This window comes from Cyprinus carpio, chromosome A9 (assembly GCF_018340385.1).
Source record: "Cyprinus carpio isolate SPL01 chromosome A9, ASM1834038v1, whole genome shotgun sequence".
Taxonomy (NCBI): Eukaryota; Metazoa; Chordata; class Actinopteri; order Cypriniformes; family Cyprinidae; genus Cyprinus; species Cyprinus carpio.
Genome location: NC_056580.1, coordinates 23,728,404 through 23,744,582, shown reverse-complemented (window position 1 = coordinate 23,744,582; position 16,179 = coordinate 23,728,404). Strand labels below are relative to the sequence as shown.

The 16,179-nt window shown below is 40.6% G+C and overlaps 1 protein-coding gene across 1 annotated transcript in view; it reads left to right on the top strand.

The window, feature by feature from the left end:
• ttn.2 (titin, tandem duplicate 2) overlaps nt 1-16,179 on the top strand; it is a 160,489-nt gene extending 144,310 nt beyond the window's left edge. The window contains 21 exon segments of the mRNA XM_042764489.1: nt 100-402; nt 526-831; nt 932-1,222; nt 1,301-1,600; nt 1,699-2,004; nt 2,092-2,394; nt 2,513-2,794; nt 2,905-3,498; nt 3,616-3,906; nt 3,995-4,294; nt 4,392-4,694; nt 4,792-5,094; nt 5,202-5,786; nt 5,884-6,189; nt 6,295-6,594; nt 6,680-7,255; nt 7,365-7,670; nt 7,804-8,397; nt 8,564-14,326; nt 14,451-14,747; nt 14,840-16,179. Coding sequence (XP_042620423.1) covers nt 100-402; nt 526-831; nt 932-1,222; nt 1,301-1,600; nt 1,699-2,004; nt 2,092-2,394; nt 2,513-2,794; nt 2,905-3,498; nt 3,616-3,906; nt 3,995-4,294; nt 4,392-4,694; nt 4,792-5,094; nt 5,202-5,786; nt 5,884-6,189; nt 6,295-6,594; nt 6,680-7,255; nt 7,365-7,670; nt 7,804-8,397; nt 8,564-14,326; nt 14,451-14,747; nt 14,840-15,138 — 12,908 coding nt within the window. The 3' untranslated portion in view covers nt 15,139-16,179.

Sequence of the window (16,179 nt, the reverse complement as noted above, 5' to 3'; positions counted from 1 at the left end):
TTATAAAACTTTTCATTGATTTGATGTAATAGAGCATGAGCAATGCTGTATTTATTTTTGTTATTTTCAATCTGATAAGTGTTACATTTCTGTTTTCAGTCTCACCAAGCCCTCCAACTCGCCCAGATGTAGTTTCAGTGTCTGCTAATGCAATTTCTATCCGCTGGGATGTGCCATATCATGATGGTGGAAGCCAAGTAACTGGATACTGGATTGAGAAAAAGGAGCGTAATACCATTCTGTGGGTGAGGGAGAACAAGATTCCTTGCCTTGAGTGTCACTACAAGGTTTCTAACCTTATTGAGGGCCTCGAGTATCAGTTCAGAGTATATGCAATGAACATCGCTGGTCTGAGTAAAGCAAGTGAACCATCAAGACCAGTACTGGCTCTAAATCCAGTTGGTAAGTTTTTTTATGTTACTTTCTGCTGTCATTCATATTACATTCATATCATGTTACTTTCTACTGTCATGTTTTTATTCATGATCATTAATATTAATCAAGGGTTTTTGTCTCCATTTTCAGATCCACCTGGCAAACCAGAGGTTTATGATGTAACCAAGACATCAGTGTCTATTAGATGGTCTATACCATTCAATGATGGTGGCAGCAAGATCGTTGGATATGTGGTTGAACGCAAGGCATTAGGTGATGATGAAGAAGCTCGTTGGTTGAAGTGCAACTACACTACAATCACAGAAAACGTATTTACTGTTACTTCACTCAGTGAGGGAGAGCAGTATGAATTCCGTGTTATTGCCAGAAATGGTGCTGGAGTCCACAGTATGCCATCTGAATCAACAGGACTTATCACATGCAAAGATGAATATAGTAAGATGGTTTGCTTAATTGATGCATACTTCCAGTGTTTGTAGAAACACACGTTTACTATTATGAATATCTGTTAATACATTTTATTTATTTATTTCAGCACCACCAAAGGCTGAGCTCGATAGTAAACTTGTGGGTGAGACGATCACTATTAGAGCAGGATCAGACCTGGTTCTTGATGCTGCTGTTGGTGGAAAACCAGAGCCTAAGGTTTTTTGGGCCAAGGGTGACAAGGAGCTGGAACTCGGAGAGAAATACTCACTGACATACACAAGTACAAGAGCGATGGCAATCATTAAGACATGTGATAGAAATGATACTGGTAGATACATCCTTACTGTGAAGAATGCAAGTGGAATCAAAACAGCTGCTGTCAATGTTAAAGTACTTGGTAAGAACTGTTTCACATACTGTTTCATTCAAAATACCTTTTATTGGCTGTATATTTCATGAAAATCTTTTATATTAGATACACCTGGTCCACCTGAGGGTACAATAACAATTAGCAGGGTCACAGAAGAGAAATGCACAGTTTCCTGGAAGATTCCAATGGAGGATGGTGGAGATCGTGTCACTCACTATATTGTTGAAAGACGTGAGACCAGCAGACTCAACTGGGTCATCATGGAAGCTGAATGCAAGACTCTGTCTTGTGTCAGCACAAAACTGATCAAGAACAATGAGTACATTTTCCGTGTCAGAGGTGTAAATAAGTATGGGCCTGGTGTACCCTTAGAGTCTGAACCAGTTATTGCAAGAAATGCTTACAGTAAGTATGATTATGTTTAAATGTTTCCATTAATAATTATAGTTTACCCACAGTAACAAGGATAATGTATTAATACATTTTTGTAATTTACATTATAGCTGTTCCAACACCTCCGGAAGCACCAGTGATTACTGCTGTTGGAAAAGAACATGTCATTATTGAGTGGCTGAAGCCAGAGAGTGATGGCGGAAGTGAAATCAAAAACTACCTTGTGGATAAACGTGAGACGAGTAGTGTTAGATGGACAAGAGTGAACAAAACCTACACCATTTATGATACACGCCTCAAAATCACTGGTCTCCTTGAGGGTAGCGATTATCAGTTCCGTGTTTCAGCTGTCAATGCTGCTGGCACCAGTGTTCCAAGTGATGCATCTCAGTACGCTCACTGTAGAGACCCAACATGTAAGTGGCATTGACCTGTATGCCTTAAAAAAAATTCTTAAACACAGAAAAATAGTAACATGGTTAACCTGCCCTCTAATTTTACAGATACTCCAGCTCCACCATCAGTTCCTCGTGTTACAGACACCACAAAGCACAGTATTAGTATAACATGGTCACGACCAATGTATGATGGTGGATCCGATGTCACAGGCTATGTTGTTGAGATTCTGGAGGAGGGAACAGAGCAATGGTATAGAGCCACTCAGAAGATACTGACAAGTACTCAGTACACAGTAGCTGGTCTGGCAAGTAATAAAAAGTACAGCTTCAGAGTGGCAGCAGTCAATGCTATGGGTACTGGAGAGTTCAGTGAAGGCAGTATTGAGGCTGCACCTTCAGAAAGAGTCGGTAAGATTTTTTAAAGGTCTACATGGTTAATTAGCCACCATCAAGCTATTAATGCTCCTGAAGGCCTATTTTTTGATGTGTATTTAATGAATGAAATTTGTTATTGCTGTGTTCTCAGAAATTCCTGATATTGAGCTACCTGACGAACTGAAGAAGACTGTTTGCATCAGAGCTGGCAACACTTTACGTCTTCATGTAACTACAGCTGGAAGACCTGCACCAGTTGTTACCTGGAGAAAGCCTGGAATTGACCTACAATCCCGTGGATTCATAGATACTACAGAAAACACTACAACTTTAATAGTTGAGAAGGTTCATCGTTATGATGCTGGAAAATACACAATTGAGGCAGAAAATCCATCTGGCAAGAAAATAGTTACCATTCTTGTCAAGGTTTATGGTGAGTAAATTTCTGCAATTAATAATGAATACTGTGCATTCACTATATAAATAAACCATATGTAACTTAGAACAACAGAGGCTTAAAGCTGTTTAAAAATTATTTTGTAGATACTCCTGGACCATGTGGTGCAGTAAATGTTAAAGATTACACAAAAGAGTCTGTTGTAATCACATGGGATGTGCCTACTGTTGATGGAGGTGCTCACATCAACAACTACATAATTGAAAAGCGTGAAGCTTCAATGAAATCTTACAAAACAGTGACAACAGAATGCAAGAAGACATTATACAGAATCACTGGACTGGAAGAAGGAACACAGTACTTCTTTAGGGTATTGCCTGAGAACATATATGGTATTGGAGAACCTTGTGAAATTACTGATCCAGTATTGGTTTGTGAAGTTCCATCTGTTCCTCAAGATTTGTATGTAATTGATACCACAAAATCTACTGTCATTCTTGGATGGGAAAAACCACTTCATGATGGTGGCAGCAGACTTTCTGGCTATGTTATTGAAGCCTGCAAAGCTGGAAGTGACCGCTGGATGAATGTCGCCAATGCAAAACCATCTGTGCTACAGCACACAATTGTCTCACTGAATGAAAATGAGCAATATCTCTTCAGAATCAGAGCTGAAAATAGCAGAGGTGTCAGTGAGCCCAGAGATCTCATGACACCTGTAACAATACAGGAACAGAAAGGTAAGATATCATTAAAAACTTCTGTATAATACGAGGAAAGCAGTAATAAATTAATGTTTTATATTATTTATTGTTTGTTTCACTCTTCCATTATTGTTATTTCTCTTTTCATTACAGTCATGCCAAAGATTGACTTGACTGGCATCCCACAAAAGATTGTCAATGTGCCAGCTGGTAAGCCAATTGTGCTCAACATTCCCATTAAAGCTAGACCTGCACCAGTGTGTTCATGGTTCTTTGGTGGATTCAAGATGAAGGACAAGCTTGACCGCATCAAGATTGAGACAACTGCTAAATTAACTAAACTAACAGTTCGTGAAACCACACTTGATGATACTGGTGACTACACCCTTGAAGTGAAAAATGTCACTGGAACAGCAACTGAGGTCATCAAAGTTATCATTCTTGGTGAGAAACATTTTACTTTTCCCCTACAGTTTTTTTGTAGCTACATATAAAGTGTTTTTGAAATTTAACAAAGGTATTTCATCCCTAGATAAACCTGGAGTACCTGTTGGGCCTCTGAAAATTGATGAAGTTGATGCCACATCTGTGACCTGCAGCTGGGAACCACCACTGAAGGATGGAGGTGCAAATGTCAGTGGTTACATTGTTGAGCAGCGGGATGCACATCGACCTGGATGGATGCCAGTGTCTGAATCTGTCACAAGACCCATTTTCAAGTTTACAAGACTTGTGGAAGGAACTGAATATGTATTCCGTGTTGCTGCAACAAATCGTTTTGGTATTGGCGGGTTCTTGCAATCTGAAGTTGTTGAGTGCAAGAGTGCCAAAAGTATGTTTCTTCTACCTCTGATGTTTTCTATTTCTATTTACATTTAATTTATTTAAAAAAAAAAATTATTAAATTAATCTCATCTCTTTTTTTTTAGCTGTACCTGGAGCACCCAGCACACCTGAAATACTTGATATGTCTCATGATGGCATGACTATTACTTGGTCACCACCTGAGGATAATGGTGGTTCTACTATTGCTGGCTACATTATTGAGCGAAAAGAGGCTGGATCTGACAGATGGATTCGTATAAATAAGAATACAGTTACCATGACGAGATACAGAGCCACAGGACTTATAGAGGGTCTTGAATATGAATATAGAGTTACAGCTATCAACTCTAGAGGCTCTGGAAAACCAAGTGCAAACTCTAAACCAACTATTGCAATGGATCCTATCGGTATGTACAAAGGACATATACAAGTAAATCAAATTGGAAAAGTAGTTGTATCAGTAGAACAAACATGACCAATGTGTTAAATTTTCCTCTTAAACAGAGCCTCCTGGTATTCCACTGAACCCAAGAGTCACAGATACCACAAGAACATCGGTTTCACTTGCTTGGTGTCCTCCAGAGGAAGAGGGAGGTGCTGCTATAACTGGCTATCTAATTGAGATGCAGAAGGTTGACCAGGTTGAATGGACAAAATGCAACACAACACCAACAAAGATTTGTGAATACACACTGACACACATGCCTCAGGGAGCTGAATACAAGTTCCGTGTGATGGCGTGTAATGCTGGTGGAGCTGGAGAACCAGCTGAGATTCCAGGAGTGGTCAAAGTTATAGAAATGCTTGGTAAGATTAAATACCTAATAATGAATATAATAATAATATATATCATTCTGTCATATATGTATATGGCAGTACATATTTGTTTTGTAAAAACTGTATTTTGTTTTCAGCATATCCTGATTTTGAGCTGGATAAAATCTACCAGGAAGACTATGTTGTTAGACAAGGTGGTGTCATCAGGCTATCTGTGCCCATCAAGGGCAAACCCTTACCAATATGCAAGTGGACAAAGGAAGGTCGTGACATTTCTCACAGAGCTATGATTGCAACCAGTGAAGAACGTACTGAGCTTGTGATTAAGGAAGCCCACAGAGATGACACTGGCACCTATGACCTTGTGTTGGAAAACAAATGTGGAAAGAAGGCTGTCTATATTAAGGTTAAAGTTATTGGGCGCCCAGATCCACCTGAGGGTCCTCTTGAATTTGATGACATTCAGGCACGTTCAGTCAGAGTGAGCTGGAGACCACCCTCAGATGATGGAGGCTCTGATATCTTTGGTTACATTGTAGAGAGGCGAGAGGTGCCTAAAGCAGCTTGGTATACTGTTGACTCACGTGTGGTCGATACATCACTTGTGGTCAAGGGACTGAAGGAAAATGTTGAATATCACTTCAAGGTTACAGCAGAGAACCAGTTTGGCATAAGCAAATCCCTGAAATCTGACGAATCTGTTACACCAAAGACTCCTCTTTGTAAGCGTTTTTATGTTTGCTATTTTTAATATCTTTCTTAATAACCCCTTTTAAATTATTGTAAATAACAATAATTATTGTATTGTTTTGCATAAAGGTCCACCAGAACCTCCTAGTTTCCCTCCAGAAATCATGGATGTTACAAAGACCACAGTTGGCCTATCCTGGTCAAGGCCAAAGGATGATGGTGGATCTCGTGTAACTGGATACTATGTTGAGAGAAGAGAGGTTTCCACTGAAAAGTGGGTCCGTCATAACAAGACTCATATCACAACGACAATGTATACTCTCACTGGTCTCATCCCTGATGCAGAGTACCAGTTCCGTGTAATTGCTCAAAATGATGTTGGTCAAAGTGAGCCTGGACCTGTATCCGAGTCAGTTGTGTGCAAAGATCCATTTGGTATGTATCCCTCCCCCTCTCCCTTCCAAACAAGTTAATAATTTGCCTTAAGAAAAAGTATACAAAGTAGTTTTACATGCTTAAACTATTCTCTGTTTTCAACAGATAAGCCAGGCCAACCCGGTGAGTTTGACATCATCTCTATAACCAAGGACAGCATAACCATTCACTGGTTACGTCCTGAATCTGATGGTGGAAAAGAGATCCTTGGGTACTGGATTGAATACAGGCAAGCAGGTGAAAGTGCCTGGAAGAAATGCAACAAAGAGCGGTCAAAGGACAGACAGTTTACCATGGGTGGACTCATGGAGGCTACAGAGTACGAGTTCAGAGTGTTTGCTGAAAATGAAACTGGACTTAGTAGACCAAGAAGAACAGCAATGGGCATTAAAACCAAACTGAGTGGTAAGTTAGTAAAATGTTAAAAAAAATCTGAAACCGACATTCACAAAGTATGAAAAGTGACTAACATGTTCAATTTATCCTCTAGTCGGAGAGGCTCCATGCATGAAAGAGGAAATCAAAGAAATTACCACTAAACTAGGAGAATCTGGAACAATGACATGCCAAATTATTGGAAGACCTCTTCCTGAAATCAAATGGTATAGATATGGAAAGGAGTTGATCCAGAGCCGAAAATACAAGATGAGCTCTGATGGACGAAATCACTCTCTAACAGTATTCACAGATGAGCAAGAAGATGAAGGCTTGTACACATGCAGAGCTATCAACGAGGCAGGTGAAATTGAGACCAGTGGCAAGCTCCTGTTGCAGGCTGCACCACAATTCCATCCTGGATTCCCATTGAAGGAGAAATACTATGCAGGTTGTGGAACAAGCCTACGTCTCCATGTCGTCTACATTGGTCGCCCTATTCCACAAATCATGTGGTTCTATGGCAAGAAGCCTCTTAATCCATCTGAGAATGTCATAATTGAAAACACAGAAAGTTACACTCACTTAGTTATCAGAAATGTCCAGCGTAAGACACATGCTGGAAGATATAAGGTGCAAATGAGCAACAAATTTGGCACAGTGGATACTGTTCTCCGTGTTGAAATCCAAGGTAAACTGAAGCCTGTTTTTAATAAAAAATAAATACCTAATTGGCAATAGACATTTTTTCCATGAAAATATGTTGTAAAATGTAACAAATACTGTCCCTGTCTTTTCAGATAAACCTGTAATACCCGAAGGACCAATTGTTGTCGATGCTCTCTTGAAGAGTTCTGTGATCATTAGCTGGAAACCACCCAAGGATGATGGTGGATCAATGATCACAAATTACATTGTAGAGAAATGTGAAGCAAAAGAGGGTGAGCAATGGCATCTTGTGTCATCAGCTATCTCAGGAACCACATGCCGTGTTCCAAACCTTACTGAGAGTGCTGGATATTACTTCCGGGTTTCTGCACAGAATCAGTATGGAATAAGTGAACCTCTTGAGATTCCATCTGTTGTCATTATCAAGAGTCCATTTGGTAAGTTTCATGGATTAGTGCTCTTGAACAGTCTAAAACAATATATTTTTTTTAAAAATAAATAAAATATACATTGTCAAATCTATTTATTAATTTATCTGTCAAATGTATTCCTCTTTATTTCCTAAAACAGAGAAACCTGGAGTCCCACAACAGCCATTTGTTTCTTCTGTAACAAAGGATTCATGTGTTGTTTCTTGGAAAGCACCAACCAGCGATGGAGGTGCCAAAATTAAGAACTATTACCTTGAAAAAAGAGAGAAAAAACAGAACAAATGGATTGCAGTTACTACAGAAGAAATCCATGAGACAACTTACACTGTTAAAGGCCTTCTGGAAGGTTTTGAATATGAATTCCGTGTCAAATGTGAAAATATTGGTGGAGAGAGTGACTGGAGTGAGATTTCAGAACCAGTCATTCCAAAATCAGATACAGCTCTCCGTGCCCCATTCTTCAAGGAAGAATTGAGAGACATGTGTGTCAAATACAGGGCAACTGCAACATTTGTCACAAAGGTTATTGGACATCCCAGCCCAGTGGTTAAATGGTACAAGAACGGCAAAGAAATTTTACCTGATGGAGAGAAAATAAAGGTCCAAGAATTCAAGGGAGGTTACTTCCAACTTGTTATCAGTAATGCTGATGAGAATGATGTAGCTGTTTACCAAATTAGAGCTACTAATCAGCTTGGATCAATCTCCAAAAGTATGAACCTAGAGGTTGAGGGTAAGTATTTCTAATAGTTTGTTTTGAACAAAGTTTATTCAACCTGAGCACTTCTCTAAAACCAATATCTGTATATTTTATAATCCTGCAGCACTGCTGTGTTATAATCCTGCAGCACTTCTCTTTTGTCTTATGATTGTTTTTTTTTATTATTATTATTTTCTAGTTCCTGCCAAGATTCACTTGCCATTACATCTCCAAGGCATGGGAGCTGTTCATGCCATTCGTGGTGAAGTGGTTACCATCAAGATTCCCATTAGTGGCAAACCTGATCCTGTTGTGACTTGGCAAAAGGGACAAGAGATGATTAATAATACAGCTTATCATCAAGTAATTATCACAAGATCTTTCACCTCACTGGTGTTCCTAAAAGGAGTACAAAGGAAGGATTCCGGCTACTACATCATTTGTGCCAAAAATCGATTTGGTGTGGATAAACAGACAATTGAACTTGCTGTTGCTGATGTCCCTGATCCACCAAAAGATGTTAAAGTCAGTGATATTGGCAGAGATACACTCACTCTCACTTGGAGTCCTGGAAATGATGGTGGAAGTGAAATTATCAATTACATTATAGAAAAGTGCCCTACCACTGGAGACAGATGGATTCGTGTTGCTCAGACATCTGAGACACAATACACCGTGATGAGTCTTTTTGGCAAAACAAAGTACCAGTTCCGTGTGATTGCAGAAAACCATTTCGGCTTGAGTGGTCCATCTGTGCCAACTGATGCTGTGACAACAAAAGAAGACAAGTTAGCAATTCGAAACTATGATGAAGAAGTGGATGAAACAAGAGAGATTACAAAGGCGGAAGCACCACATTCAAAAGTCAAACTTTTGCCATCTCTGTACACAGTCTCTGAGGAACTTGCACGAAATGGACAGTTTGGCATTGTACATCGCTGTGTGGAAATTAGCTCCAAGAAGACATTCTTGGCAAAATTCATCAAAGTTAAAGGTGCTGATCGAGAACTGGTTGCAAGAGAAATTGAGACACTCAATATTGCAAGACATAAAAACATTGTTTATCTTCATGAATCATTTGATAGCCTGGAAGAATACGTCCTTATCTATGAATTCATATCTGGTATGGATATCTTTGAGCGTCTTGGTACAAACTTTGACCTCACAGAGCAAGAAATTGTTCGGTATATGAGACAAGTGTGTGGAGCCCTTAAGTTCTTGCACAGTCACAACTACTGTCATTTCGACATCAGACCTGATAACATTGTTTATTCTACAAGGAAGAGCAGTACAATCAAGATCATTGATATGGGTCAAGCTAGGTTGCTTACACCAGGTGAAAACATCAGGATTCAGTTCACTGCCCCTGAGTACTGTGCACCTGAAATCCACAACAGTGATTTTGTCACCACTGCCACTGACATGTGGTCTGTAGGTGTTCTTGCATATGTCCTCCTTAGTGGACTTAATCCATTTGCTGCTGAATCACACCAGAAAATGGTTGAGCACATTTCAAATGCAGAGTATGTGTTTGACAGTGAAGCCTTTAAAGAGACAAGCCTTGAAGGTATGGACTTTGTCGACAGACTGTTGACTAAAGACCGCAAGCTACGTATGACTGCCTCTGAAGCTTTGGAGCACCCTTGGCTCAAGTTGAAATTGGAACATGTTAGTTCAAAGGTCATCAAGACATTGAGACACAGAAGATACTACCAATCACTGGTGAAAAGGGAATGGAGCACTGTTATTTCAGCAGCACGTGTTGCCTATGGTGGTGGCTACAGAAACCAGAGAAATGTTTCCATTGGCAGAGTGAAAGTTGGACATCCTGAACAAGGCTTGAGAGCGGGTCCTGTCATGCATTGCTCTGCAGAAGAGGGAGGACATATCAGGTTTGTGTGCTGCATTGAGAACTACAACAGAAACACCGAAGTGACCTGGTACTTTGGTTCCCGCAAACTGACTGCAAGCCACAAATATGAAATCAGTTGTGCTAATGGAGTTGCTAGCATCTATGTTAAAGACATTGAAGAATGTGACGATGGATTATATAGATGCAAGGTTGTCTGTGAAGACAGGGAGGATAATGCATATGCTGAGTTGTTTGTTGAGACAGTTAGGTCCTTCCGAGAATACTATCTGGGACGCTCGCTCAAGAAACCAAGGCGTAGAATTGACAAGACAAAAATTTTGCAGAGGCCTCCCGAGTTTACTTTGCCATTGTACAACCGTGCAGCATACATTGGTGAAGATGTGCGCTTTGGTGTAACAATTACAGTCCATCCAGAGCCAAGTGTTACATGGTTAAAGGCCGGGCACAGGATCAAACCAGATCCTACAAAATACACATTCACAAGTGACAAGGGTCTTTATCAACTCATGATACACAATGTTGACCTCAGTGATGATGCTGAATACACTGTTGTAGCAAACAACAAGTTTGGTGAGGACAGTTGCAAGGCCCGTCTCACTGTAACACCACATATTGTTGCTGAGGACAGTATGAAACCAATGTTCAAACGTCTCTTAGCTAATATTGAGTGTGTTGAGGGTCAAAGCGTCCGCTTTGACTTAAGAGTATCGGGAACCCCTGCACCAACCCTCAAATGGGAGAAAAATGGGAAACCCCTTGAGTTCAGACCACAAGTTGAAGTCGTTCAAGAGGATGTAGAACATCATGTTCTATATATCAGAGAAACCCTCATTGAGGATTCAGGCACATACAGAGTCACTGCAACAAATACAGCTGGATCAGCAAGTTGTCAAGCTGCTCTCAAAGTTGAACGCCTAACATACACAAGGAGGGAGTTCAAGAGTGAGGAAGAGAGGCAGACGTATGTAAGGAACCAAATAGAAAAGACACTGAAAATGGCACAACAGTTCTCCACAGCAGAGGTTGTTACACTTAACCCTGTAGCACAGGAAGCTTTGAAGGAAGCTGCTGAATTATATAAACCTGCAGTCAGCACCAAAAATGTGCAGGGTGAGTTTGACATATCTGTTAAAGAGGATCAAGAACTAAAGAAAATAAAAGAAGAAGAGAAGAAGATACGCATGCCTTACGAAATCCCTGAAGCTCGTGCATATGATCCAAGGGTTCTCAGTGAAGATAAGTTGATCAAACACTTTGTGCCCCTCTCTGACATGAAATGGTACAAGAAACTACGTGACCAGTTTGAGATCCCTGAGAGAATGGAAAGAATTGTTCAGAAGAGACAGAGGCGTATTCGTCTTTCCAGATGGGAGCAATTTTATGTCATGCCACTGCCTAGAATAACTGATCAGTACAGACCAAAGTGGCGCATTCCAAAACTTACACTAGATGATTTAGAAACTGTTCGACCAGCAAGAAGATCACCATCCCCTGAGTCAGAGGCATCATTCAGACTGAGAAGACGCTCACTTGGAGATCTTTCAGATGAGGAGCTCCTCGAGGCTGAGGACTATCTGACAATGAAGAGAACTGAAAAAGAAAGGCGAGAGCTTGAAGAAGAACTTGAACTTGGCTTCTCTGCCTCCCCACCCAGTGGAAGCCCTGTCCGCTTTGAGCTGTCTGCACTACATCATGTCTCACCAAGACCTGTTCACAAAGCTGAAATGAGACGCGTAGAAGAGACAAAACATGTAACAACAACTGAGCAAGCTCGAGGCTCTCCTCCTCCCATTTCACATTTCATGAGGAGGAGGAGATCATTGTCTCCAACATACATTGAACTGATGCGTCCTGTCTCTGAACTCATCAGACAACCTCGTGCACGCATCTCAACAGAGGCTGAAGTTGAAATTATTGAAAGAAGATCACCCACCCCTGAGAGGACACGTCCTCGATCACCGAGTCCTGTGTCAACTGAGAGAAGATCTTCCAGATCCTCCTCTAGATTTGAAAGGTCTGCAAGATTTGACATCATGTCTAGATATGAAGCAAGAAAAGCAGCTCTCAAATCTGAGCGCAAGTACCAGGTTGTGACACAACAGCCTTTCAGTCTTGACCATGCTCCACGTATCACAGTAAGAATGCGCTCTCACCGTGTACCATGTGGACAAAACACTAAATTCACATTGAATGTTCAATCAAAGCCAGATGCTGATATCCAGTGGTTCCATAATGGACAACAAATGCAAGAGAGTAGCAAATACCAGTTCACAAATATGAGTGGAGTCCTGTCTCTTCAGATTAATGACTGTCAGGAAGAGGACAGTGGCACATACCGTGTTGTCTGCACAAATTTAAAGGGTGAGGCATCAGACTATGGAACTCTTGATGTTTCAGGTGGAGCATTTACTACGTACTCTTCAAGACGTCGAGATGAAGAGGCTCCAACGCCATTTGTACCTGATATAACAAAAACTGATTATTATCATTCAACAACAATCAGAGCTTCCTCTGCCTCAAGAACTCACTTGGAGATCAAAGAAACCAAAACTAAATTGACAGAGAGACGTGAAGTTTCTGCCTTTGAAAAGTATGAATCGCAGAAGCTTGCATCATCTCCAATTAGACATGCATCCACTGAATACCTATCATCAGCTTCATATTCATCCTCTGAAAGGCATACAACATCTGAAAAACTTGTGTCTGAATCAAAGATAAAAGAATCAGAAACAACATCTGAAGTTTCAGTAAAGAAAGTGAAAGCTACTCTTTCAGCCAAAATCCTCACAAAACCACAGTCTCTGACTGTATCTGAGGGTGACTCTGCACGATTTGTCTGTGATATTGATGGAGAGCCAGCACCAAGTGTCACATGGATGCATGAGGGAAGAACAATTGTCTCTTCACACCGTATTCATGTGTCTACCACACAGTATAAGTCTACATTTGAAATTTCATCAGTTGAGTATTCAGATGAAGGCAGTTACACTGTAGTTGTAGAAAATTCAGAAGGAAAGCAAGAGGCAAGGTTTACCTTAACTATTCATAAACAAATAATTAAAGTGGAAGCTACACCTACACAAGTGAAGCCACCAGAACCCTCAGTGACATCTCCAGTGACATCAGTTAAATCTCCAGAACCATCAGTTGCATCTCCATTGCCATCAGTAAAGTCTCCAGAGCCCTCTGTGAAATCCCCAGTGCCATCAGTAAAGTCCCCAGAGCCCTCTGTGAAATCCCCAGTGCCATCAGTAAAGTCCCCAGAGCCCTCTGTGAAATCACCAGTGCCGTTGGTGAAGTCTCCTGTTCCCTCAGTGAAGTCTCCAGAACCCCAAATTAAATCACCAGAACCCACTGGTGCTAAGTCTCCTGAACCTCGAATTAAATCTCCAGAGGGTGTCAAATCCCCATTGAAAATGAAGTCACCAGAGCCAGCTGCCTCTCTTCAGAGGGTAAAGTCTCCACCTCCTATTAAGTCTCCTGAACCAACTACCCCTCAAAGAGTAAAGTCTCCAACAGCTCTGAAGTCTCCTGAGCCTATAGCTTCACCTCCCAGGGTAAAATCCCCACCTCCAATTAAGTCTCCTGAGCCGGTTGCATCCCCTCTGAGAGTTAAATCCCCTACAGGACTTAAGTCTCCTGAACCTCAGAGAGCCAAATCCCCACCAACAGTCAAATCTCCTGAGCCGATCATGTCACCTAAAAGAGTTAAATCTCCACTTACAGTGAAAACCCCAACCCCCTCAAAGGAAGCACCACCTAAGATCATTCAGCAACTCAAAGCTGAAGCTTATGAAGACAAAATTAAGATGATCTTTGTTGCCGAGAGCTCAGTAAGAGAAGTTGTTTGGTACAAGGATAGCAGAAAACTGAGTCAAAGTAGTCGCTACCAGATTCATTCATCTGCAGATGGAACTTGCTGTCTCTATATATCTGATGTCTCAGAGAGCGACCAAGGCGAATATTCCTGTGAAATCATAAGTGAAGGAGGAGCAGTGTCAAGAACTTCATTTTCTTTTGTTGGTCAAGTGTTCCAAGCAATCTACAGAAAAGTAACTGCATTCGTGGCTACACAAATGGCAGTTCAAGGTACATTTCCTTTTGCATAAACTCCCATCCATTTAAAGTCTTGATGCCCATTCTTCTCAGTGTCAGTACTTTATGTAGAAGCTTTATTTATTTATCTATTTATTTATTTATTTTTCTTTCCCAGAATCCATGTCATCCCAAATGCGTGGGGGAAGTGAAATGATTCTTAAGAGGGAGAGTGCAGCTGTTAGCAGTGTGCAGGAAAGCTTTTCTTCTAAATCCATCCACATGGAGAGCACAATGCAAGAGGCATCCTTCAGCAGTTCTTCAATGGCTGAGATGAAATGTGAAACTATGTCTATGTCTAGCATGTCCTCTATGACATCGGAGTCAGTATATGCAATGAGCTCAAGCAGTATGATGTCAAGTCATTCACATGTCGAAGAATCTTCAGTTAGAGCAGCCCTCCACAGTGCTCAAGGTAAGGATCAATTTGATTAAAATGCATACCAATTTTTAAAATAATGTTGTAATATGGATAAATATCATTTTGAATAAATGTATATTTCATAGGCTTAGCTCCAAGAATCGAAGCTCTTCCTGAAGATATCAGCATTGAAACTGGAAAGGTTCTGACAGTGGCCTGTGCTTTCTCTGGCGAGCCAGCACCTCGTATTGAGTGGTCACGGGGTGGAAAGAAACTGCCTGGCGAGGAAGAAAGCAGTAGGTTCCATATTGAGACCACAGAGGACCTAACCACACTCATCATCACTGGTGTGAAAGAGAGTGATGCTGGGGCATACACACTCAAACTTTCCAATGAGCATGGATCTGACATGGCAACTGTTACCATCAGCATTCGATCAAAGTAAAGCCATAATTTCTACCCCTACCCCTTCCTTTATTAAGCGACTTTTGTATTTATTAAATGAGCGGGAAAAAAGTCTTGATAAATACCTGGATATCTGTTCCTGTAAATATAAACATTTTTTTTTTTTTTTACCAAACTTGACATTAATTTATGCCAAACTAGACTAAAGTCTAAAGTTATTATAAAATATGCCATATTGGATAATTATGACTTAGGATTTTTGATCCATTTTTCTGTGACATGTACATAATGTATATAGCCGAATTTAACGGTTATGGAAAATGTATGAATTGTTATTTATAACAATATTAACTGAAACAAATGGAACTAAATGTTTATCAGGAGAAAGTTTCACATGGAACGAATACCTTGATAAACCTGAAACAAAACTCTGTGCCTCAACAATAAGTTGAAGTCTTAAGATTGCCTCAACAGGTAGAGAGGCTCCCTGTTGACGTTAACACTAAATCTAAGAGACTAAGTTATACCTGCATGTTTACTCATGCAGTGATATTATAACCATACTCTTATGCATTGTTACTTGAATGTAAGGCCTTGAGTGCTGTTTGCATTTTACCCTCATGTAAGCAGGGCGACTAGGCCTTGGGTTCAGACTGACTATGTCATACCACCGTTTTAATGACAAGCTCAAGGTGCGAGCGGCCTGCACTTTATGAGCAAAAATGTTTAATGTGCTCTGTTTCTGGCAAGGGACTGCTTGAATAAACTTTCAAAATGAACATCTCCTGGCCAATAAGGAAAGTATATCTTGTACTTCCATGCAGAAGTAGAGCTTCCTCTTGGAGGATTGCTTTGAAACATTGCGTGTTTGTGTGTTAGCTTTAGAATTCACCTTGTCAGTTGTTGGGCAAACATCAAGAAAGTGTGCCACAGCAACTCCACCTGCTGTGCAATGGGAAAGAAATGGTTTAATACCTAAATGCCCTGCACTTTGGTTTGATTTTCTGTAGAATTGTAGTATTATCTATATATGCAACCTCCTTGAGTATTAATGATTCAATAAAGCATGTTCTCAGCACTA